At 52.2% G+C, this 24,381-nt stretch overlaps 1 protein-coding gene across 1 annotated transcript; it reads right to left on the bottom strand.

The window, feature by feature from the left end:
- Positions 1-1,373: 1,373 nt before the first annotated feature.
- Positions 1,374-22,609, bottom strand: LOC119846894. Its single transcript, XM_043501678.1, has 8 exons — positions 21,561-22,609; positions 20,055-20,250; positions 16,761-17,628; positions 10,135-10,185; positions 9,915-9,924; positions 7,274-8,152; positions 5,952-6,126; positions 1,374-3,990 (listed from the first exon to the last, which is right to left on the bottom strand). Exons 1-8 carry the CDS (start codon positions 22,296-22,298, stop codon positions 3,107-3,109), a joined length of 3,801 nt encoding a protein of 1,266 aa, XP_043357613.1. The 5' UTR covers positions 22,299-22,609; the 3' UTR covers positions 1,374-3,106.
- Between the last annotated feature and the right edge of the window lie 1,772 nt (positions 22,610-24,381).

The raw sequence follows: 24,381 nt of genomic DNA, 5'->3' as shown, positions 1-24,381 counted from the left end.
TAGTGACACAGCTGTGCCACTAAAAGGTGCACAGTGTAGTTGCTCTTTGTCAGCAGGAGAGAGCTCTCCTGCTGACAAAGTGCTATTCACACAAGTGCTTTTCGTTGGTAAAACTTTTGTTGTTCGGGAGGAGTGTTTTTTTCACTCCCCGAATGACAAAATTTTACCGACGAAAGTCCAGTGTAGACAAAGCCTTAGAGAAGAAGTTAGGAAAATAAGCAGCATCTATAGGGGCTTTGGTGGTTGCCTTTACTCCATAATAATGACCATTGGGAAGCAGAGGTCAAGCGTGCCCTGCAGGTTAATGACTTACCCAGTGCCGTACATCTTCCTGTATTCATCCATATAGCATGGGAATAGAGCAAGTCACAACACTCAGGCAAAGGAAGCTGCAACAGAGTGTGAATGATGCAGTTCTTTGACCAGGAAGGACTTTTATGATCACCTAGTCTGACCTCTTCCGTAACACAGCTATAGCATTCACCCAGTGACTTCCTCCATCAAGCCTGGTTAAAATGTGTCTTTGAGAAAGACATCCAGTCTTGATTTAGAAATTCTAAATGATGGAGAATTCACCAGATCCCTTGGTAACCTGATGCAAAGCTTACATATCCTCACTGTTACAATTTTCATCTTGTTTCCAGTTAGACCTTTGCAGACTTCAGCTTTGGACCTCGGATTATGTTATGTATTCATTTGCAAGATTAAAGAGCCCTATAATATCAAATACTTTGATCAAGTTGCCTCTTGACCTTCTCATCGTTAAGCTAAACAGAGTGAGTAGGTCTTGTCAGTGCCTCACTGTATGACATGTTTTCCTAGCCCTCGGGTCATTATTGTAGCTCTTCTATGACGTCTCCAGTGTTTAAAGTGGACACCGGAACTGAACCTACTATTGAAACTGTGATCTCCACAATGACATGTAGAAGAAATATCAACTCCTTATCCCAGCCTTGGGGATCATTGCTCCTGTTATTCTTACACAGGGTATTGTGACTGGGGCTCAGAACTGGTTCCACTGGGCTTGTCCTGAAAATGACCATGTGAGTCATAGCCCCATTGGAGCCAATTCCCCACCTCCCTGCCAGCATCTCTCTCCATGGTGGAACCTCCAACATTTACTAAGAGCTGAGCTGCTCTCCACTAGCAATGGGACTAACACCTCATTCTCACATATACGAGAAGCCACCAGCCCACAACCGGCCCTAACTTTCAGCTACTCCCAGCCTGGACTAAGCTTGAAGTAAGGCCCCAAGATGAAAGACTGCCTAGCCCATTCTCTCTCTGATGTTGTTTTACCTCTGGGTAATTTAATGTAATATTTTCCCCCAGTGGGGTTTGGACCTGCATAAGCCAAAGAGCTGGGAACAGGCTTCAGTTCTCATAAATGTTTTTTATTAAAAGGTTTAACCAGCTTCTATAGAAATAGACACAACAAGCAGGAGAATGGCTGTCCCAAAACACCCTCCTACATAATCCTCACTGAGAGGTCTGCCTATGCTGCTGAGAGTTAGGGACACTTGGGAGGATAACTGTGCAAAGGGCCTGGAATGTCCCCAACCCTCATCATTGGATAGAAGCAAAGGAGTAAGAAGAAAAGGTTTATTTGTGGTGATGCTGGTAGAATGGGAGGGGGGAGGGGAAGGTGTGTGTCAATCTAGTAATAAGTTAGATTTGATCTAGGGGGAAGAACTAAATGATGGAGGGCCCTGAAGGGGATGGGGGAAGCAGGTGCTGTATAGGAGATAAGATGGGATCAGAGAGGGATCGGTCTCAGTGATGAGACTGGTGGATACTGAGACAGGCAGGGGTGAAGCAGCAGAGGAGAGAGGAGCGTGCTGGTTGGACGTTTGGGTAATGAGTATGAATGACAGATAGCTAATTACTAATTAAGGGACAGTTCTGTAAGACAAGTGACTAGGGAAGGAGTTAAGTACACTAATGACTGAATTAAATGTTAAATTCATTATAATCAGGTGAACAGGAAATCATATAAATAAATCAGAACAACAGCAACTGAGGTATGTCAGTGAGTTAAATACTGAGGGTCCATTCCTGCACTGAGCTCCAAAGGAGCCTGTTCACATGGAGCTCCTCTGCAGGATCAGAGTGTACGTAATCTGTTCAAAACCTCCCGTAAGTACAACTGAATTGGTAGTTGTGGTCAAAGGCAGCTGAGCAAAAAGACAGCTACTGAAACAACAGGGGAGTAAACAGAAGTGATATCAGAGTAGTGATCAGGGCAGGAGCAGAAGACAAGGGTGAGAGACGAATAAATAGCTGGTTATTCAAGGAAGGTGCCCAATTAATTAAGTAGTAAGCAGTAAATGCATCATCAGTGGTGTTAGTTGAAACAAGGGAGCAGGAAGAGTCAGCCAGGTGAAGGGGATTTAATAATGCACCATGGCAGACTTTAGACATATTTACTGGGTGGCAGCTGCGGAGGGACAAAAGGACTGGGATGCAGCTAGGGCCAGTGAGGCAGAGGAGGGAAGATGGCAGCTACACAGGTCAGTAGTGGGGGCAGAGGAGCTAGATTGCCTGTGATGGAGGTGCAGTCCCTGGTGCCTCCTACTCAGTTACAAACCAGGCATTACAGGGGCCAGGCAGTGAGAGGTGCAGTGAGCAGAGGGGTGTTTGAGTGCTGTTGGGAAGCAGGGCTGTTTCTCCTGTGGAGTTGATGGATCTCAGATGTTGGGGCCCTGGACAACAAAAATCCTTTCTCCGCTTCTGGCTGGCCTGCTTTGCTTATGGATATTACAAATACACACCTGCCCCAGAGCAGCAGAAAGGAAACCAAGGCTCTACAATCGCCTTACCTCCTTTCTGCAGCACTTCAACATATGGAGAGAGCTATACAGGAGCTAAGTGTTATTAGTAAAAGCAGATAAGAACAGAATATCTTCTGGAGGTTTCAGGCACTGGGACTCCACCTAAGCCTCCCTCATTCTCCTGTAGGATGTGAGGGGGTGATAATGGCATAAGGGAGGGTCGAGGGCTAATTTCCCTCAGGCTCTGTAGTAGTGGCTCACATTCTTCTGCTCCAATCACATATATAGGCTAATGGGAGCAGAGCTCTTGGTTAGTCTATAGTCTAAACATGGTCTCACTTATTTCTGACTGCGGCTCTGGCATGGATTCTCTGGTGACGGGCCAGGGAGGATTTGTTACTGAAGCTCTTCCCGCATTCAGGGCATAGGAAGGGCCGCTCGCCCGTGTGGGAGCGCTCATGCACGATGAGATCAGCGAGGTACTTGAAGCTCTTCCCGCACTCAGTGCACGGGTAAGGCCGCTCCTCGGTATGGCTTCTTTGGTGTTTAGTCAGGTTGGAGAGCTGGCTGAAGCACTTCCCACATTCGGCACAGGGGTAGGGCCGCTCACCTGTGTGGGACCGCTGGTGCTTGTTCAAGTCTGAGGGGTGAGTGAAGGTTTTCCTGCACTCAGCACAGGAGTAGGGTCTCTCCCCTGTGTGCAATCTCTGGTGAGTGGTCAGTGTGGAGAGGTGGCCAAAGCATTTCCCACACTCTGCACAGAAATAGGGTTTCTCTCCTGTGTGGGTTCTCTGGTGCGTCTTGAGATGAGCTAGGCGGTTGAAGCTCTTCCCACATTCAGCACAAGGATGGGGCCTCTCACTCCTGTGGACTTTGCCATGCTCTGTAAGCTTCTGCTTTTCCCAGAAGCTTTCCCCACAGTCTCTACATCTGTGGGGTTTCTCTGTCCTGAGAAAATTGCTTTGATGGTGAAGGTCCCCTATGGTCCGAGGTCTCCCCGGTGCAGGGAGCTGGATTAGTCTCCTGAATCTGCTCTCACGTTCCCCTGGGGGATCTGTCTCGTGTGCTCGGCTCCTCTTCTGCCTCTCACAGGCTCCTCCCTGCTCATGTCTGTGGGTAACACTCTCCCTCAATACCCTTTCTGGTACGCTGGGCAGCAGCAGGTTTTCAGGCCCTTTGTCACAAGGCTGCTCCTCAGTTCTGCTCAGGATCCCAGCACCTGAATGGAAAGAGAATCCATTTCATGTGCTGCTGTTGTAAAGGAAAGTCACTCATCTCATAACCATGACTGTGGCAGCCTCACATCTTCCCCACTGGAGATGCCCCAGAGTCAGCCACGCAGAAATGGAGCTGAGGGGAGCTGTGGAGGAGGAAAAGTCAGGAAGGCCCACATCCCCATTCTTCATTCCCTTCCTTTTTCCCCCTCAGACCCCACCAGAAGGTTTTCATAGCCTCCTTCTCCTCCACTTCCCTGCTGTTCCCCCTCCTCCACAGCCTCAGCTCACTGCGCCGCCGGCACCCCGAGCTCCTGGGGTAGCGGCAGCTGCAGAGCCAGGCTCTGACCCGGCGCTCTGTGCTGCGCGGTGGCGTGGCTGGCTCCAGCCGGGCAGTGCGGTTCTAGCGCCACCAGTGCTCCAGGCAGCACGATAAGGGAGCGGAGGGGGGGTTGGATAAAGGGCAGGGGAATTTGGGTTGGGTCAGGGGTTGCGGGGGTGGATAGGGGTTGGGGCAGGGAACTGAGGGATTGAATGGGGGCAGGGCTCCCGGGGGGCAGTCAGGAAGGAGGGGGGGGTTGGATAGGGAGGCGAGGGGCAGTCAGAGGACAGGGAGAAGGGGTGGTTGGATGGGGCAGGGGTCCGAGGGGGGTAGTCAGGAATGAGGAGAGGTTGGATGGGGCAGCGGGGGACAGTCAGGGGTGGGGGTGCCAGGGGCAGTCAGAGAGCGGGGGGGAAGGGGGTAGATGGGGTAGGGGTCCTGGGGCAGCTGTCAGGGAATGGGGGGGTTGGATGGGGCAGGAGTCCCGGCGGGGGCCATCAGGGAATGAGAAGCAGAGGGAGCGGGGGCCGGACCGTGCCTGGCTGTTTGGGGAGGCACAGCCTCCCCTTACCGGCCCTCCACACAATTTCCGAAACCCGATGCGGCCCTCAGGCCAAAAAGTTTGCCCGCCCCTGCTATACAGGCTTCTTTGCCCGCAGCCTCCCTTCTCTCACTCCTGCCCTCTTGGCTCACCTCCTGTGCCTGTCTCTTTACCTCTTCTCCTAGCTGAACATCCCCTTAAATCTTTCAGTCCCCTTCACTTTTAGCCGCCTCTCTGCTCCTGGTTTCTCTCGCTCCCTTCAGCTCGCCCCAAGTAGTCTGTTTCTCTGGAGATCAATTCCCGCAGAAGCAGGACTAACCCATCTATTTGGTACACCCCTCCATTCCACGCAACTGCTTTTCCTGCTCTTTCTCAGGTGATCAGAAGGTGACTATCATGTTACTTTAAGTGGATTTCTGTAATAAACGGATTAGCTATCCTGTGTATGTGCCCTTTTGCTAAACCATGTCAGAATCCACCCTCAAGCCTGCTGCTGCCCAGGACAGTTTGGTCCTCCCAGGATTTTTCAGCCCATCAGCATCACAATGCCCAGTGCTGAGGCTCATTCTCCAAGCTCTATTTTTTACTATATCATACATTACACCAGTACATGCAGATATTCTTGTTCCTGAGTTTGGCAGTGAATTCAGAGGGCCTGAATTCTAGCTCCTGCATTCCCACTGCTACAGCTCCCAGAATGCCAGGAATGACACAGAGGATAGTTCAACATCATGGGGGCAGGTGGCAAGGACTTGGGTCTGCACAGCTGTTCCTCTCATGGCCAGCCCCACTTCACTCATGCAAAGGCACTGGAGCTTTCCTGGGCTAGGGATGATGAACTGTGACCCACAATACCTACCCTAAATTCCCTTAATGAGCACCCTCTGCCACCATGCAGCCCCCTCTCTTTCTCAGGCATCACTCTTGCTTACCTGTAGATGGAAGGCTCTATACATCATTACAGTTCTCCAGAGCCATTGAGTTCCCCTCCCCGGACCCTCTGACTTAGGGGTACCCTTGTTACTGTCATCTATGCCCCCTTCCCTTGCTGCCCCCACCTTGGTAAGAAGAACACCCCTTATTCCCCGTATGTGGCTTATTACCAGTTTCCTGTAGTGTTTGACTCTCCTTAGCACAGGGCAACTTGGACTTGTTTTGTCCAACCTCCTCTGGGGAAAGACACTTGTGATTGGGCTGAAGTTGCTCCAGCTGTGAGTTCTGAGATTCCCATAATGCTTCAGGGGTCTCCACTTCCTCAACCTTTACGTGCACTGTGACCTAGGAATGAACCCAGTACAAGCACATCACTTTGGAGCCAGGCCTGAGAATCACAGGGAAGAGCTGTATCTAAAAGGCCCTGCTGGCAAAGCACTCCATGCCCAGGGGCTCCTAGCCCCTTACAGGGTCAATAGGACTTTGAGGACCTGCCTCACTAAAGTACAGACTCATCCCTCTGATGAGCTGAAGCGGGAGCCACAGAGGTTAATTTATTGGAGCCATGTCCTGTCCCAGCCAGTCAGGGCCAGCACTGCAACTGGCATCCATGCAACTGGGGCCTTGTAAAGGACTGAGCAGAACATTAGAGGCATCAGGCACTCTACTGTCAATGTGCCTGGAGAGTATCCAAAGTATTCAAATTGGCAGGGTCCCACTTGCCCCCTTGATCACTGTCTGAATCACCTGTCCTGGGGATTTGGCCATCCTGCAGTAGGGGTTGATAACATCTTGTAGATCACGTCTGCATCTCAAACTTTGTTACCAAATGGAATGCCACAAGCTTTTCCTCTCAGCCTTGCGCACCCACACATTTCCTGGGCATTCAGGCAGAGTCCTACCCTCGCTTTGAAAATCCCAGGGCATCCAGCTCTCACTAGAGCTCCCAGGTGCACCTGCATGCATACTTATACCGGCTCAGGTTTTTAATAATGTTGCCCTTGTTGAGCAAAAATGGCTCCTTCCTTGCCACCTTTCCACAGCTGCAACATCCAAAATAACCTGCTGAACAACATGTTTAAACACAGTAACCAATTCTCCCTCTCACCTTCCCCAATCTGACTGGGGCTTCACTATTGATCCAAGCCCTGGTGAGGCACTGAGTGCACTATAACAGCAGCCACAGTTGCTCATGATGGGCCTGCTGAGAGGTTCTGAGTGAAGGGGACAGGTGGGAGGCAACAACATTTAAAAAGAGAGAACACCAGGATCTGCAGAGCAGAGTGTCACAGAGCAGGGAGCTCTGGAAATCCTGGTAACTGGGGACCCAGCTGAGTCCTGAGCCCCAGACCCCAGTGCTGAGAGCAGGATTACACAGAAAAGCCCCACTCACGTCCTGCCTTGAGAATTCCTGTGTTCACCCAGCACCCAAACCTACCCCGTCACATTCCCTGCAGAACCCAATGGACATTTCCCCTGCACCCGCTCTCACCTGCTGCTCCCAAACTCCAGCTTCTCGCTGTCCCAGCTGGAAATCCTCTGCCAGGGACACAGCCTGGGCACAGGTCTCCGGGTGACGTACCCAGACCCAGCTCTGGATTTCCTCGGGTAGGATGGTCAGGAACTGCTCCAGGATCAGCAGCTCCATGATCTGCTCCTTGGTGCGGATCTCCGGCTTCAGCCATCGATGGGAGAGTTCCCGCAGGCGGCTGCAGACCTCTTGGGGCCCTCTGGCCTCCTGGTAGCGGAACTGCCTGAAGTGAAGGCGCTGCATCTCCGTGCTGATGTTGCAGCCTCGCAGGATGGCTGCCTTCACCTTCCCGTAGTCTCGGGCATCTCTGGCATCCAGGCTGCTAATAGCCTGTTGGGCTTTTCCAGTGAGGGATGGCAGGAGTCGGGTCACCCACTCTCTTCTGGGCCAGTGGCAGGCTTCAGCCACTTGCTCAAAGGAAGCCAAATAGACCTCGATGTCATCCTCTGGTGCAAGCTCAGGCAGTTCTGGGTTTCCCCAGGCCTGGGCTGATGCCAGTACAGCCTCAGGAGAGGTCCAGAGGGCTCGCAGCATGTCCTGATTTTGATTTTCCCAATGCTGGGGGATCTTCTCCCGTGGCTCAGAGCTGGATTTTTGTTGTCCTGTCTGGGACAATGGGGGACTTGCTGAGATGGGAGGCATCACAGCAGTGTCTTTCTCTTCTCTCTCCGATTCCTTCCCTGGTTTGGGGCCTGCTGGATTTTCTGTTTCCACTTTGACATGTGGTAGCACCACTTGTAGTGGACCCTGGATCTGCATCCCCAGGGGCTTTCGACCACGGTGCTTTGCAGCCATTGTGTGTCTTGTGAAAACAGCCTTATCCCAGCTGAGGTAAGTGCTCTAGTTTTCAAAACTGCATCTCTCCCTTATTCCTGCTGGAATGGTCCAGGCTCCTGGAGCAAAACACTGAATAGGGATTTCACTGTGGAACAAGGACCCCAGTAAACAGAAGGGAAAAGAGACACCCAGGCCTGAGTCACCCAAACAGCCAGAGCTGTAACCCCTGCTCCCCTTCAGCACAGACTGGCCCCTGCTGACCCCTAATCCGCTACTGACAATTTAGCGCTCAAAAATCACAAGTTTAGCTTTATCATCATGAGATTTACAATAATAAATGGTGGGTTCTGTTTTGGACCCTGTAGGATTCAGGTTTCCAAGCTTTTCTCTGCAGCCTTCAGGGCTAGGAGCTTCATTCATTTTAACCAATGCAGGCACTGAGCTGAAGCTCTAAGAACAACATCAAATATCCGGGGGGTTGTAAGAAATGACAATAATGGTCATTTCAGCTCTCTGCCCAGCTCCCAGCACAGGCAGGCCCCACCCTGAGTCCCTGACCCCCATCCAGCCTGGCCCATAACCCCACGTTCCTGCCCCCAGCACAGACAAGCCCCTCCCTGACCCCTGCCCATCCCCCACATGTAATCCCAAATCCCTGCCCCCAGTGCAGACAGCCCCACCCTGACCATCCCCCACCCATATCCCCAGCTCCCTGCCCCCACTCACATCCCTGTCCCTGCCCACCCCCAGCATAGAGAGGCCCCTGCCCATCCCCCACCCACATCTCTGCCCCCAGCACAGAGAGGCCCCGCCCCAACCCTGCCCATCCCCCACCCATATCCCCAGCTCCCTGCCCCCCAGCACAGGCAGGCCCCTGCCCATCCCCCACCCATATCCCCAGCTCAGGCAGGCCCCTACCCATATCCCCAGCTCCCTGCCCCCCAGCACAGGCAGGCCCCTGCCCATCCCCACGTCCCTGCCCCCCAGCACAGAGAAGCCCCGCCCCAACCCCTGCCCCTCCCCCACCTGTAACCCCAGGTCCCTGCCCCCCAGCACAGGGAGGCCCCTCCCTCACCCCACTGCCCAGGTCCCGGCCTCCCCCCGCCTCACCTCGCCGCCCCGCCCAGTCGCAGGGGGAGGCCGGCCCGGTTCCCCAGACAAAGAGCTTCCGCCCCCGCCCGCGCAGGGTTAATCCCTCCGCGCGGGGATTGGCCGCGATCGCTGTCAGTCAGTCAGAGCCCGGCCCCGCCCCCGTTCGGCCGCCCGGCGGCTCGGGCCCTAGACCGGGGAGGGGGCCGCGGGGCAGGGCTGACGCTGCCGCAGCCGGGGCCGCCCCTCTGCAGGGCGGCTGGGCCTGTGGCTCCCGGGCAGGGGGGTCCTGCAGCCTTGGGCAGGGGCTGCCCGCCGAGGGCTGGAGACCCCCGCCCCAGGGCCGGCTCCCGTCCAGGATCACCAGTCAAGGGGATCCAAGGGGCTACTTCCCCCGGCGTCTTCCTCGGGCTGACTGCTTAGAATCATAGAATCATAGAATATCAGGGTTGGAAGGGACCTCAGGAGATCATCTAGTCCAACCCCCTGCTCAAAGCAGGACCAATCCCCAATTTTTGCCCCAAATGGCCCCCTCAGGGATTGAACTCACAACCCTGGGCTTAGCAAGCTAATGCTCAAACCACTGAGCTATCCCTCCCCCCTGCCCCCCTGGAGGGGCTCTGGAGACGCCCTGCCCCAGACACCCTTCAGTTCTCAGGAACCTGCCAGCCCTGACCTGGGAAACCCCATTTCAGGCCTCTCTGGCCCCTTTCTCAGCTCCCCTCTGAGTCCTCACATGCTCCTCACTGGGATGAGACACGCTGAACAAAAGCAACAGGGTAAAAATCCACCCCCATCTGGGAGGGTACGTGGGGCCAGGGGGTCAGAACAGGGCCTTGGTCTTCTGAATGCATCCGATGAAGTGAGCTGTAGCTCACGAAAGCGTATGCTCTAATAAATTTGTTAGTCTCTAAGGTGCCACGGGTACTCCTTTTCTTTTGACTAGCTGAAGTTACCGGCCAGGTGTGCTGGGATGTATAGGAGGATCATACAGGGGGGTTTCTGTACTGTGGGGGGCAGCACAGGGGGTTACGGGTCTGGGCAATATGTAGGTGATTTGGGAGCTGAGTTTATTGCAGTTCTCCCTTTCCCATTACCCAGCCTCCATTGAGCCAGGGCCTTTTCTTCTGCCACCGTTCACAGAGTCGTTCCATTGTGTGTAGACCTGGCATAGTTAGGCTGAAATTCGTCCTCTCTTTGCCATTTAGATGTTGTTCTCTTCTGGTAATTCTCGAGACCTGGGTCTGTGGCCATATTTGTTCCCAGTGTGGTTGAAGGTCGAGGAATTGACCTCAGAGGAGATAGCATCTCCTGTAGCATTATGGCAGTCTCAGAGCTCCTAGCCTCAGTAATTGCAGCCCAGTCCTGAGTGTATGTCCCAGACTCTTGGGACCAAAGTACTAACTGCCCTGTGTCTTTAAAAAAGAGCTGTGAGCTCTCCAAGAAACTGATAATTAGCATACATAGGGATCGGGACAGCCTCTCCACTGTGTAAGGTATTGGGGGCACTGAGGGGATAATGGGGAGGGAACTCTCTACGGCTGAGAATATGGAGGGACAGGTTGGCTCAGGGAATTAAATTGAGGCATGGAACCCTTTATTGCTAGAGCATTGTTCACTCGATTGGATAACAGAGATTGCACAGTGGTAGTGGGGGCCTCACCAAGGAGATTGGGAGATAATCGGGGTCTCAGCTGACAGGTGTTTCAAGAGAGGAGCAGATGCTTGGTGCTCATGCTGCGTGTTGCATCTCATTGGAGCCTTCATAGGGAGAATCCGGTGTCTCAGAGGGATGAGCCGACATACAGGCCTTCAGGGCATATGGGGCAGGACCTATGGGTCTGGGGTTGTGGTAGCTTGGCATCCCACAGTGAAACAGCCACCTCTTTTTGCCATCCCCAAGTCCCCTGTTCATATTCTATCCAGCAGGTGCTGTCTTCTCACAGCCCTGCTGCAGGGGAGGCAGAGTTGCCAGGCAGTATTGGGGGGGGGGGTTGAGTTTCTCACTATCGTGTAGTTCTTGCCATCAAGTCTGTGAATGTTCCCCTACTCAAAATGGCCGTCGTCTCCCATTATTTCCAGCTGGTCTAAAGCTAAGTTGGCCTCAGTCAAGATGGTCCCCATTTTCCTGCAGCCTTTGTGTGTGGCAGTGAGGCTGCCCCGGTATAGGTGGCTGCCCGTGCCAACTCCCATTGTTTTCAAGGAGACTGAAGCCAAACTTCTCAGGGAAAAGGACTGGGGCTCAGTGGTTGGAGGGACTGGCGGGAAACGAGGAAATGGGACTGCAGGGAGGAAGACGAGCTAGGGCAGTGGTTCTCAAACTTTTGTATTGGTGACCTCTTTCACACAGCAAGCCTGTCTGCGACAGCCCCTTATTAATTAAAAAACACTTCAAAAAATATTTAACGCTACTATAAATGCTGGAGGTAAAGCAGGGTTTCGGGATGGAGGTTGACAGCTGTGACTGCCCACATAATAACTTTGCAATACCCTGAGGGGTCACAACCCCCAGTTTGAGAACCCTTAAACTAGGGGCAGAGCCCCTTTGAGCAGCCAGCAGGCATGCTGCCACGGTGGTTTGGAAGGATTTCTAGAGCTGAGGCTGAGGCCTGGGATCTCTGCTGTTCCCTGGACCCTCCGACTTCCTTCTGATATCTTCCCCAGTAGTGTAAGGTTCCAGGGCCTTTCCAGGGAGGGGTGAGCTCCTCCTGTGGCCAGCCCCACGTGCCCATCCTTGCCACCTTCTTGCACTATAGGTCCATCAACATTTTGAGTAGGGGGTGTAATTTCCAGGTTGAGCAGCCCTAGCCACATTAGCTCTGATTGAGCTGGTGTGCTAAAACAGAGTGTAGCCATGGCGGTGTGGGGGCTAGCTGCCCCGAGAACATGCCAGGCATCTTGTTGGACCGGTATGTGTAGGTGGCTAATCCCTCCCACCACTCCAACTACACTCTATTTTTAGTATGCTAACTCAAACAGAGCATCTCCTCGAGCTGTGAGTTGCATCCCAGGTTGAAGTGTAGATATATCCCTATGTCAGACAGGCCTCAGTGTCATGTTCCTTGGGCAGTGGGAGTGTAGGACCTGGGATCCAGCCCGTCTTGGCTCAGAGCCACACTGGGATTAGGAATATTTATGAGTTGTTGGAGATGGCAAAACCTGACCTAGACCTGGCTCCTCTTCCTCCACTTTCACTGGAGTCTCCCTCACTCCTCCTATGAAGTCTACAAAGCATGTCATGTCCCCCCTCCAGTCCTTATTCTTGGCCCTTTTGCTCTTCTTTTGGCAACTCACAAAGTCCTTGGAAAAGGACATTCTGCCATTCCATTTTGATATCTCAGGGTTGCTTTCCTGCGACATGCATGTTTCCAATACTGACTCCTCAGCAGCAGCTGTCAGAGCCCTTTCTGAGGATTTGGCCAACAGCTAGCCTGTTAGTCAGGGGTTGTTGACAGTGGTAATTCCTGAGTCTTGTCTCCATTACAGCTACCCCTGTTCCTTCCCAGAGAGCAGGTGCACCAGGAGTGAGTTATGACCTAACTTACCAAATCACACACTCATCTGCACTGAGAACAGCTGGGCTGCAGGAAGCCAGACATCCAGTCACAATACACAAGACTCACTAACTACCTTGGAGTTGAAGTTCCAAGTCTGGTTTTATTTTGCTGGTTCAGAGAGCCCAACACTCCAGGACACGTGATGTCTGCATGGGAACTGTAAGATGCCTACTCCAAAGGGTGAATATCTCTTCCAGGCATTCAGTGCAGATGCAAAGATGCTGGGCTGGTATCCATTCTGGCTACCCTGGTTCTTACACCTGTAACATTTTGGGGTAAGTGACACCAATTGCTTCCTCCCTACTATTAATTCTCAAATACTGTAACATCTTTTCTGGAGCGTTAGGTCCCTTATCCCCACTGTGTAGTTCCGCCTGGACTGCAGACAAAAAGGTAGGGGACAGATGGCTGGGGGTGGAGAGGATGTCCCTTTATCACATGGAATGGAAATCATGGGAATATAGAAAAGGAGTACTTGTGGCACCTTAGAGACTAACAAATTTATTAGAGCATAAGCTTTCGTGAGCTACAGCTCACTTCATCGGATGTAGCTCACGAAAGCTTATGCTCTAATAAATTTGTTAGCCTCTAAGGTGCCACAAGTACTCCTTTTCTTTTTGCGAATATAGACTAACACGGCTGCTACTCTGAAACATGGGAATATAGGAATTGCCAGGCTGGATCAGACCCAAGGTTCATCTAGTCCTGTATCCTGTCTGACTGCGGCTAGCATCAAATGCTTCAGAGGCTGGTGTAAGAACCACCCTCCCCATAGCAGATATAGGACAATCCACTCCCACATAAAGTCTTATCCTGATTGCCTACAATTAGAGATTGGTTTAAACCCAGAAGCATAAGGTGTAATATCATCACCATAATTTTGTTTGTAATAATTATTGTAACTGGATATAAGAATACCCACATATGTATCCAATCCTTTTTTAATCTTGCTAAGTTTTTGACCTCAGGGACTTCCTGTGGCAATGAGTTCCTCTGTCTAAATTACATGCTGTGTGAAAAAGTATTTCCTTTTATTATTTTTCAGTGTGGGAGTCTGCTAATAACATTTGCAGATGACACAAAGTTGGGAGGTATTGCCAATATGGAGGAAGACCAGAATATCATACATGAATATTTGGATGACCTTGAACACTGGAGTAATAGAAATGGGATGAAATTTAATAGTGCAAAGTCATGCACTTAGGGACTAATAAGAATTTTTGCTATAAAGTGGGCACCTTATCAGTTGGAAGTGACAGAGGAAGAGAAAGACCTGAGTGCGTTGGTTGATCACAGAATGCTTATGAGCCATCAGTGTGATGCAGCTGTGAAAAAGGCTAATGCAATCCTAGGATGCATCAGATGAGGTATTTCCAGTACAGCTATGGATGTGTTATTACCATTATACAAGGCACTGGTGAGAGCTGGAATAGTGTGTGCAGTTCTGGTCTCCCATGTTTAAGAAAGATTAATTCAAACTGGAACAGGTGCAGAGAAGGGCTATTAGGATGATCAAAAGAAAGAAGAATCCATCTTAGGAGAGAGAACTTAATGATCTTCGCTTGTTTAGCCTAATCAGACAAAGGCTGAGAGAAGATATGGTTGCTCTCTATAAATGCATCAGAGGGATAAACACCAAGGAGGGAGAGGAGATATTTAAGTTAAGGGCCAATGCTGACATAAGAACAAATAGATGTACTGGCCCTCAGCAAGTTTAGGCTTGAAATTAGATGAAGGTTTCTAACCATCAGAGGAGTGAAGTTTTGGAACAGCCTTCCAAAGGGAGGAGTGGGGAAAAAACATCCAACTGGTTACAGCTGAGCTTGATAAGTTTATGGAGGAGATGGTATGATGAGGTTGCCTACGATGTCATCTGGCCCATCTGAGACTGCTAGCAGCAAATATCTCCAATGGCCAGAGATGGGAAACTAGATGGGGAGGGTTCTGAGTTAGTACAGAGAATTTTTTCTCAGGTGTCTGGCTGGTGGGTCTCACCTACATTCATAGGATCCAACTGATCTCCATATTTGGGGTAGGGAAGGAATATTGGCAGAGACCCTGGTGGTTTTTCGCCTTCCTCTACAGCATGGGTCACTTGGGGGGTTTGAACTAGAGTAAATGATGGCTTCTCTGTAACTTGAAGTCTTTGAGTCAAGATTTGAGGACTTCAGTAACTCAGCCAGAGGTTAGGGGCCTATTACAGTAGTGGTTGGGTGAGGTTCTGTGGCCTGCGATGGGCAGTATGACAGACTAGATAGACTTTAAGGCCAATAGAGACTATTAGTCTAATTTGCCCCCCTTTAGTTTCATTCAGTGGCCCCAGTTTTATGTGTTATGAACCAAGGAGAATAGAAAATTTCCTGATCTATCTTTATTCCTGTTATTTTATATGCTATTATCTTGCCCACTCTTATTCATCTCCTTGCTAAGGGAAACAACCCCCATCTTATCCATCTCTCTTCATAGGAAAGTTCTTCCAGGCTTTGATTATTCCCTTCATCATTCTCTGAACCCCCTCTAGTTCTGCAATATCCTGTTTGTGAAAGGGTGACCCAGTTCAGTATATAAGATCCAGATCGGGCTGCACCACTGATCCTCATATTGCCCAGTGTCCCCATGCACATCTCAGTCTCTCCTATAAGCGTTTCAGTTCTCCCATCCCCAGTTGTCCCAATTTCTGCCTCTCTCCCTTACCATTCAACAAATGGAAACCCCCAAGGAGTCTGATAAACCCATCATTATAGTGATTGGGAAGTTAGAACTGCAGATAAGAAACAAAAATGACAGAAGGGCAAATGACACAAGATAGCTAATTAAGGGACATAATAATGCAGTTAGACAGTGTCAAATGACTAGTAAGAATTAAGTATGTAGAACAATAATCGATAATGAACACTATTCACTTAATTACAATGACTGTTCACATGATTCAACGAAAAAATACGAGAAATTCAGAAAAGCAGCAGACGAGGTAGGTCAGTCAATAAAAATAAAGGCCCTGATCTTGCTTGTGGGGACCTCATTGCGGGATCAAGGCTACATGCTCAAAATCTCGGCAGAAACTGCTAAAGCGATAGTTGTACTGATGGGCAGCTGAACAGTCACACAGTATGGACAAAAAAAGCACGTTGCAGAGACAGCAGTAAATAAAGAGTTAACATGGCAGTGAGCAGGGCAGGAGCAGCAAACTAATGAGGCAATGAATAAACACACAAGATTAATTACACAGCAAACATAAATGCTTAGTTTGGGACAGGAAATAGCAGGAAACTCCTCTCAGGAAAGCAGGAGATGGGATGATGTGGCAGACTTTAGGCATAGTTACAGAGTGACATCAGAGGGCTTGAAAAGTCTGGAGTATGGAGAGGGTGATTGTGCAGGCCACAGAGGCAGAGCTGGTTGACACAGATGTGGCCAAACGCCTCCCCCTGGATCCACAGTTCCCAGCAGTGCTGGGTCTGATGCCTCCTCGTGAGTTCGACATAAGCAGCAGCCCTTGAGGAATTCTTTGGTTCTTTTTCCTCATGGAGCTGAGAGATCTCAGGCCTCCCAACCCCTGGGAGAAATCCCTTCCCTATCTTGAGTGACCTGCTCACAGCCTGGGCAAGTCCCTAGGTTATTGCAAACACACACCCCCACCCCTACCCCAAAACAGCAGAAACACAGAGAGCCTGTAGTAGGCCACTGCCCAGCCCTTAGAGAAGCTACAGGGAAACCAGAGCAGATTAATTGATGTTCATGTGGACACGAGAGACAGGCTGCTCAATTGCTAAGTAGAGTAGGTAAGGGAGAAGTCCCTGCTCAGGGGTTTCAGGGGCTGGGACTCCTCAGAGAATAAGGTGAAGCCACCCTCTGTTCTCATGGTTCTTAATCCACCTCATGGGGTTTGTGAGGGAAGGATGGAACTGGTACAGGGAGAAGGGGGCTGATTTTTTTCCAGTTCCTGCACTAACTGTTTCCATTCCTCTACTTCACATTATTATACACACACAGCTGGAGTGGCGCTCTTGGCCTGCAGGTCTCACTTGTTTCTGGCTGCGGCTCTGGCGTGGATTCTCTGGTGACGAGCCAGAGAGGATTTGTTACTGAAGCTCTTCCCGCACTCAGGGCAGGGGAAGGGCCGCTCGCCTGTGTGGGAGCGCTCATGCACGGTGAGATCAGCGAGGTACTTGAAGCTCTTCCCGCACTCGGTGCAGGGGTACGGTCTGTCCTCAGTGTGGCTTCTTTGGTGCATTGTCAGATTTGATTGCTGGCTGAAGCGCTTCCCGCACTCGGCACAGGGGTAGGGCCGCTCACCTGTGTGGGAGCGCTGGTGCTTGTTGAGGTCTGAGGGGTTGGTGAAGGTTTTCCCGCACTCAGCACAGGAGTAGGGTCTCTCCCCTGTGTGCAGTCTCTGGTGCGTGGTCAGCGTGGAGAGGTGGCCAAAGCTTTTCCCACACTCGCCACAGGAGTAAGGTTTCACTCCCGTGTGGGTTCTCTGGTGGGTTCGGAGATGGGTCAGTCTGTTGAAGCTCTTCCCACATTCAGGACAGGGATAGGGCCTGTCCTTCTCATGGACTCTCCCATGGGCCAGGAGGTCCTGCTTCTCCCAGAACCTTTCCCCGCAGTCTCTACATCTGTGGGGTTTTTCCATCCTGTGAACGCTGCTCTCCTGGCTTTTAAGGTCTCTTACGGCCCCAGGTATCCCTTGAGCAGGGAGCTGTGGGAACACCCTTGGCAGAACTCGCTCATTCCCATCTGGGTTTCTCTTCTGCCTCTTGCAGGCTTCTTCCCGCTCAGGTCTGCGGGCGACACTCTCTCCTGATCCACCTTGTGACGTTCGGGCCAGATCCAGGTTTTCTTGCTCTCCCAAATGGGGCTGCTCCTCTGCTTTGCTCAGGATCCTGGCACCTGCTGGGTGGAAAAGAGAATTTATTTGAGATCCTGCTGTTGTCAGGAGGAATCACTGGTATCCTTGCAGCAGGTGTGACTGAGGCAGCTTCAGGTCCCACCCCAGAGGAGATACCCCCAGCAGAAGCCCCAAAGTCAGCAATGCAGAAATCAGGGCCGGAGGCTCACTCGGGACTTCCATTTGTTTCTTTCCTATCAGCTCCCCAGTTTTCTTTCTGCAGCTCAATCCACACAGACAGCACTGGCCCAAACTCTTTGTTAATCTGCTCCATTCTACAGAACCTTTCCCTGCAGTTGTTAGGCAATCGAGCTCCCTCTGCTTCCTACAAAAATCTGCATGAAGATACTAACCACACACAAGCCCTTCTGCTGAACTGGGCAAGTGGATGGCAAGGACCATGAGGAACAGCCATGCAGCATGGACTCAGCCCTCTCTGCTAAGGCCCTGGAACCTAGCACTGTCAAAGGTGATGGACTGATTGCCTCTGAGGACACTAGTATGGCAGCCATCTGTCCCAGGAACCTGTGTCCGAGGGAAGCTTCATGCAGGGGCTTGGGTCCCTATTGACATCTCCTGGAGAAACTGCAGTTTAGAAATTACAGTTTAGTCTGTGAGAGACAGATAATAGACAGACATGACTGTAGAGACAGAATGGCACAAGGGAGAGGCTGGGGAGCCATCTGACTAGGATGATGGCTGCATATGCTGAGACCAACAAAGGGCATCAGCATCCCAGTGGGCAAGAAGCAGTGAGGCTGGCAGAGAAGCATCAGATTGTTCCCCCAGCCCCTATGGGCCGGCCAGGGTGGGGATGGAAAAGCCTGGCACAGCAGGAATCAGAGGGAGCACGTTCTCTGTTAGCCACCTGGCTGTTACCAGCCTTGCTGGATATGGCACTGCCTAAGGCATGATTAGACAGCTCAGCAGATCCACCCTTATAACAGTTAGCGCATCACAGGAGTTTATGCTGTGTGCGTGAGAGCGAGCAGGACAGTCCTAGAGCTGCCTGAGAAGGATTAGGGATGGTTGGGGGTGGGACTTCCCCTACTAATAAGGATCTCTTGGGTGGGACTTAACACCTTTGCTAGATTGGGGAGGAACAGCTGAACACATCTGCTAAAGAAAACCTGGAAGGAGCCCAGAAAACTGCCAGATCATCATGCCCAGAAGAGGTAACTGCTCCCAGAGCAAATAGTGCTGTGACGGCTGCTTGATGAGACCAGTTCTTTGCCAGCACCTGCTAAGGGTCTGTGGAAGAGCGGCCCGCTGATAACATAAAATAATGCCAGAGAGAACTAAACCCCAGCAATTTCTTCCCCTTCCTTCAGCAGGTTCCTCAAAGAAAGAGGCTCCTCAAAGGATGCCTTGATGGGGATAGAGCTGGAAGGGAAGGTGAACACAGAAGATGCCACCACTAGAGGAGGGAAACCTACCACCTGACTTGATGCACAGGAGACAAGTCAGCAATAGGGGCTATAAGAAAGACTGGGAAAGGGTCCATGACTGTATAAGCCAAGGCAGGGAGCACCCACCTGCTAGACAGAACTTCTTGTAAAGGTGAACAGTCCCACCTAACAGCATCTGCACAGAGCCCCTGGGTCAGGTTAGACAGCGAGAAACATGCCAGAGCCCTCTCTGTACTATAGTGCCACCCTTGCTACCTCCAGAGAGGCTGCCCCAGGGATGGAGGCCAGGCTCCCTCTGGGATAACGTCCCATGAGCGTCTCACTATCTCGGGCCCTTCCTGCTTAGGATTCTCCTCATTCTCATTTATCTGCTGGAAGAGTAAGAAGGTAACCACAGCTGCTCTGTTGAGACCATCAGGGTCTGAATCCCCTCTACATGCTGGGGAGCAATTTAAGAGGTGCCAATTCTGCCCTCACTCCCCATATTAGCACCTAGAGGATGGATGGGAGGAAGTGGCTCCTTCCAGGAATCAGTCAGGATGCACGGGAAGGCCTGAGGGACATGGGTCAGGAGGAGAAGGCACCTGCTTAGTAGGATCCTGAACAGGAGACACGAGAGATGGCAGAAGGAGGCAGCCACTTGATTGGGGGCAGCTAGAGTGCAATCCAAATTGTATCCATAACTCCATCTGTTACACGAGATATCAGCCTCCACACAGGCTCTTCCTCTGAAACACCAATCCCACCTGTGAGCGCCTCGCATACAACACCCACCTTCCAAGGTCTCTAAGGTTCCTGTTAGCTATGAAGCCCACAGTCACCACCAAGATTGACCTACCACCATTATGTGGCCTGTTCTGCAGGCACCAATCCTGCTGTGCATTAACCTACAGATTGATGGCTCCACACCTCAATATAAATCCTCTGAGCCATAAAGTTCCCCACATTCTCCCCTCCATACTGTCCCCTCCACACACCCTTTCTTCAGAAAGGCACCCCTAACCCCCCACATGGCTTATTACCAGTTTCCTGTAGAGCTTCGGTCTCCTCTTCAGGGGCATTTGGCAACTTGTATTTGCTCCGTCCCACTTCCTCCTGGGATCCCCACGTGGTATTGGGCTGTGGTGGCTCCAGCTGGGAGCTCTGAGATTCCCATAATGCTTCAGGGGTCTCCACCTCGTCTGGGGTCACTTCCTCGACCTTCACACGCACTGTGACCTGAGAAGGAACCACATGGGTCACCGTGGAACCAGGGCCTGAGAATTACGGGGGGAGAGTCATATCTAAAAGGCCCCATTAGCAAAAAGAGGCCCACCCCCAGGGCGAAGGCTCCCCCAGCCCCTACCAAGGTCAATAGGACTTGGAGGGTCTTCCACACCGAAGCACAGGCATACATGTGGGCAGGCTCACCCCCAAAGTGATGAGCCAAAGAGGCTGACCAAGAGGAGCCCTGCCAGTCAGGGTCAGTACTGAACACTGCACAGTACCATACATCCCTGCCACTGGGGACACGACAGACACGCGGCATTCTGCAGCCTGCGAGCCTAGGGGGCTTCCAGATGGCTGTGATCTGCAGAGTGACAGACCCACAGCTGTCCTGAGGGACACCCTGGTATGCAGGAATTCTCAGCAGTGGACAATCTCCCTCCGCACTGGGCCCTGCAGACACCACCAACAGCTTGGGGGAGGATCCTAGAGGGAGGTACCACACCCCTTCCTCCAGGGGGTACAATGAGGGAAGAAATTCTGGGTTCTGTCCAAGTGGGAGCCCTGCTCCCTCGACCTCTCCACCAGGGTCTGATTACAGCGTGCTTGTATGCTGATCGCTAATTGGCATTTAGATGTCATTAGCATATGGCGATGTGTACTTAGTGGCCAAGTCTGCTCAATCCTGAGCCCCCCATGCCCTCCTGGGCATTCCAGCAACTTGGGCACAGTTGACACCAACTGAAAATTCCCTGGACACAAAATGTCCGTTGAACCTTTGTCTGGGCAAAGCCGGGTACCTGCCCTTTGGCTTCAGATGGGGTCATTTTTTGTGATTAGAAACTGCCCCTTCCCTGGCTCACATGCCAAGTAAGCAGCATCTAGCCCTGAGCAAGAAATGCTTCCATAGTAGCACATTTTGAATCCGTGACCGGTTCTGCTTGCAGTGCGTTACTGAGGCATCTCTACCAGGTCAAGTGCTGAGGAGATCCTCGTCCTGTCACCCTCATCCCCAAGAAGGGCTGCTGAAAGGTACTGAGTGACTTTGCATACTAAAGAGGCAGTGCCATTTACAAACCAGAGAACACCAGGGTCTGCAAAGCACAGTGTCACAGAGCAGGGAGCTCTGGAAATCCCAGTTGAGCCCTGAGCCACAGACAGCCCAGACTCAGTGCTGAGAGCAGGATTACACAGAACAAGCCCCGCTCATGGCCTGCCTTGAGAATTGCTGTGTTCACCCAGCACCCAAACGTGCCCTGTCAAATTCCCTGCAGAGCCCAAAGGAGGCAGCCCCCTGAACATTCCCCTGCACCCGCTCTCACCTGCTGCTCCCAAACTCCAGCCTCTCGCTGTCCCAGCTGGAAATCCTCTGCCAGGGACACAGCCTGGGCACAGGTCTCCGGGTGACGTACCCAGACCCAGCTCTGGATTTCCTCGGGTAGGATGGTCAGGAACTGCTCCAGGATCAGCAGCTCCATGATCTGCTCCTTGGTGCGGATCTCCGGCTTCAGCCATCGATGGGAGAGTTCCCGCAGGCGGCTGCAGACCTCTTGGGGCCCTCTGGCCTCCTGGTAGCGGAACTGCCTGAAGTGAAGGCGCTGCATCTCCGTGCTGATGTTGCAGCCTCGCAGGATGGCTGCCTTCACCTTCCCGTAGTCTCGGGCGTCTCTGGCATCCAGGCTGCTAATGGCCTGTTGGGCTTTTCCAGTGAGGGATGGCAGGAGTCGGGTCACCCACTCTCTTCTGGGCCAGTGGCAGGCTTCAGCCACTCGCTCGAAGGAAGCCAGATAGACCTCGATGTCATCCTCTGGTGCAAGCTCAGGCAGTTCTGGGTTTCCCGAGACAGGGTCTGGAGCTGACACAATTTCAGGAGAGGTCTGTTGGGCCTGCAGCACCTGCTGTCGCTGGGACATCCCTTCTTGTGGCTCCGTCTTGACCTGGTGTAGTCTAATCCGGGACCATCTGGGAGTTACAGAGATGCGGGGTGCCACCACGGGATCTTTTGCAGCCCGCTCGGATTCCTTCCCTGGTTCTGGTTCCATGGGATCTCGCTTTTCCATTTTCTCTTTAGTGGGCCCCACCTGCTGCCGCAAAGCCTGGACCCGGGGATGCAGGGGCTGTTGCCCCGTCTGCTCTGCAGCCGCTCTCTGTTTTGGGCTTTGGCCTTTTCCCGGCTAAGGTCTAGGCTCCAGTTCTCAAACCTGCTTCCCTCCTTCGTGCCCCTCTTGGAAACACTGGGGAAGCTGCAACGAAACAGTTCCTATGGATCTTCCCGCGAGACGGGAGAGCGTGACCCACAATACACAAAAGGAAAAAGAGACCCTGCCTCAACTTCCCCAAACGCGCACAGGCCTGTGCCCCCTGCTCCCGCCCCGCCCCGCCCCCCGCTCTCCGCAGGGGCTGGGCGCGTGGGGCTCCCGGCACAAAGGAACGCAGCCGGGCCTGGGCGGCAGGAACTCCCCCCGGCGAACGCAGGGTTAATCCCCCCTCTGCCGGGCGAGGACTGGCCACCGTCGCTGTCAGTCAGCAGGAGAGGCCGGCTTAACCCTTCCCGCCGCCGCTTCCCAGCCGGGCTGGCGTCTCCCCGCGCGGCTGCGCAGCTCGGCCCGGGCGAGCGGGGCGCTGCTTGGGCGGGGTCCGGCTCTCGGCCGGCTGCCCCCGGATGGGATTTGCCGTCCCCGCCCTGCTCCGGGACTCGCGTGAACGCTGCCGCACCAGGCTGCGGGGCGGGGGGGGAACCAGGCGCTGGCCCGAGGCCGGGCGCTGAAGCCCGTTTCCCCCATTCTGCGCCCCTTGCAGCGGGGCGGCCGTAACAGCAGCGGGGGAGCCGTCACAGCCGCGCAATGCCGGGCTCGGGAGGTGATCTAGTGCAGCTCCGAGGCAGGAGCCAGCGCCCCTCCGTCCTGCCCCGCGGGGCTTTGTCTCGGCGAGCGGCTGAGGACAAAATGAACCAAGGAACACAAGGCTGTTCCGAGAGGAAAAAGAAAAGGAGGACTTGTGGCACCTTAGAGACTAACCAATTTATTAGAGCATAAGCTTCCGTGAGCTACAGCTCACTCCATCGGATGCATTTGGTGGAAAAAGCAGAGGAGAGAGTGATATACACACACACAGAGAACATGAAACAATGGGTTTATCATACACACTGTAAGGAGATCAGAGTAGCAGCCGTGTTAGTCTGTATTCGCAAAAAGAAAAGGAGTACTTGTGGCACCTTAGAGACTAAAAAATTTATTAGAGCATAAGCTTGGATGCATCGAATGCATCCGATGAAGTGAGCTGTAGCTCACGAAAGCTTATGCTCTAATAAATTTGTTAGTCTCTAAGGTGCCACAAGTACTCCTTTTCTTACTGGAAGGAGAGTGATCGCTTAAGATGAGCCATCACCAGCCGATTCCTCCGAGAGGAAAGGCTCTCATTGCCTCGCCACTAATGCTAGGTGCCTGGCAACAAAGAGGGCATTGGCATGGCTCGTGTGTAAGCCTAGGTTGTCTGCTTGGCGTTCGTGACACCTGCTGGGACGATTCCCAGGGCTGGCGTGCTGAATCCATGGGTACAACCTGTCTAGCAAGGATGGAGTGGGAGGGGCAGCCTATGCCCAAAATGGGATTGCCTGTTTCTGAATCATTAATAACGTGGAGAAAAATGATCTCGAATGCTTATGGATCAATGTCGTAGCAGGTAGCCCAAGATGTGTGTTGGCTGGTGTCTGCTACAACCTCTCTAAACACACTAGCGCAGGGATTTCCCTACATCCTTGGGGGGGGGGGGTGTATACTTCCCCTGAATTTCCCCAACAACCCCCCCCCCCAGTTTTGTGAACTCGTTACATGCAGTGTTGCCAATTTAGTGGAAATTTGAATTGAAATTGAAACATTAATACATGCTTTAAAAGCATATACAGTGTATGATAAAATAGTATCTGAAAAAGTATAATAGATTTGAAAAGTATGAACATAGTCTAGCTTCCTTATACGGCTGTTGTTTTTAAGGACAATGTCAGTGCATTCCTTTTGGTGATGTTGGCCAACATAATAATTTCAAATTATGATTTGTAAGCGAAGTCTAAATGAGCTCTCCCTGACAGCTAGTGATGAGCTAGGGGCTGGGGGGAAAGGCTTCAGGACCAGATTGTATTTACAT

The sequence above is a fragment of the Dermochelys coriacea genome, chromosome 23 (genome assembly GCF_009764565.3).
Source record: "Dermochelys coriacea isolate rDerCor1 chromosome 23, rDerCor1.pri.v4, whole genome shotgun sequence".
Classification (NCBI taxonomy): domain Eukaryota; kingdom Metazoa; phylum Chordata; order Testudines; family Dermochelyidae; genus Dermochelys; species Dermochelys coriacea.
This window is presented reverse-complemented; position numbering and strand designations above follow the sequence as displayed.

What these genes read in the sequence shown, in the direction of transcription:
- LOC119846894 (XM_043501678.1), bottom strand. Translation starts at nt 22,298, where the DNA reads ATGGAAAAGCGAGATCCCATGGAACCAGAACCAGGGAAGGAATCCGAG. An exon ending in CTGGAGTTTGGGAGCAGCAG is followed by an intron (nt 6,127 to 7,273) that starts GTGAGAGCGGGT and finishes GTTCATTCCTAG; the next exon opens with GTCACAGTGCACGTAAAGGT. An exon ending in TCAAACACTACAGGAAACTG is followed by an intron (nt 3,991 to 5,951) that starts GTAATAAGCCAC and finishes CTTTCCATTCAG; the next exon opens with GTGCTGGGATCCTGAGCAGA.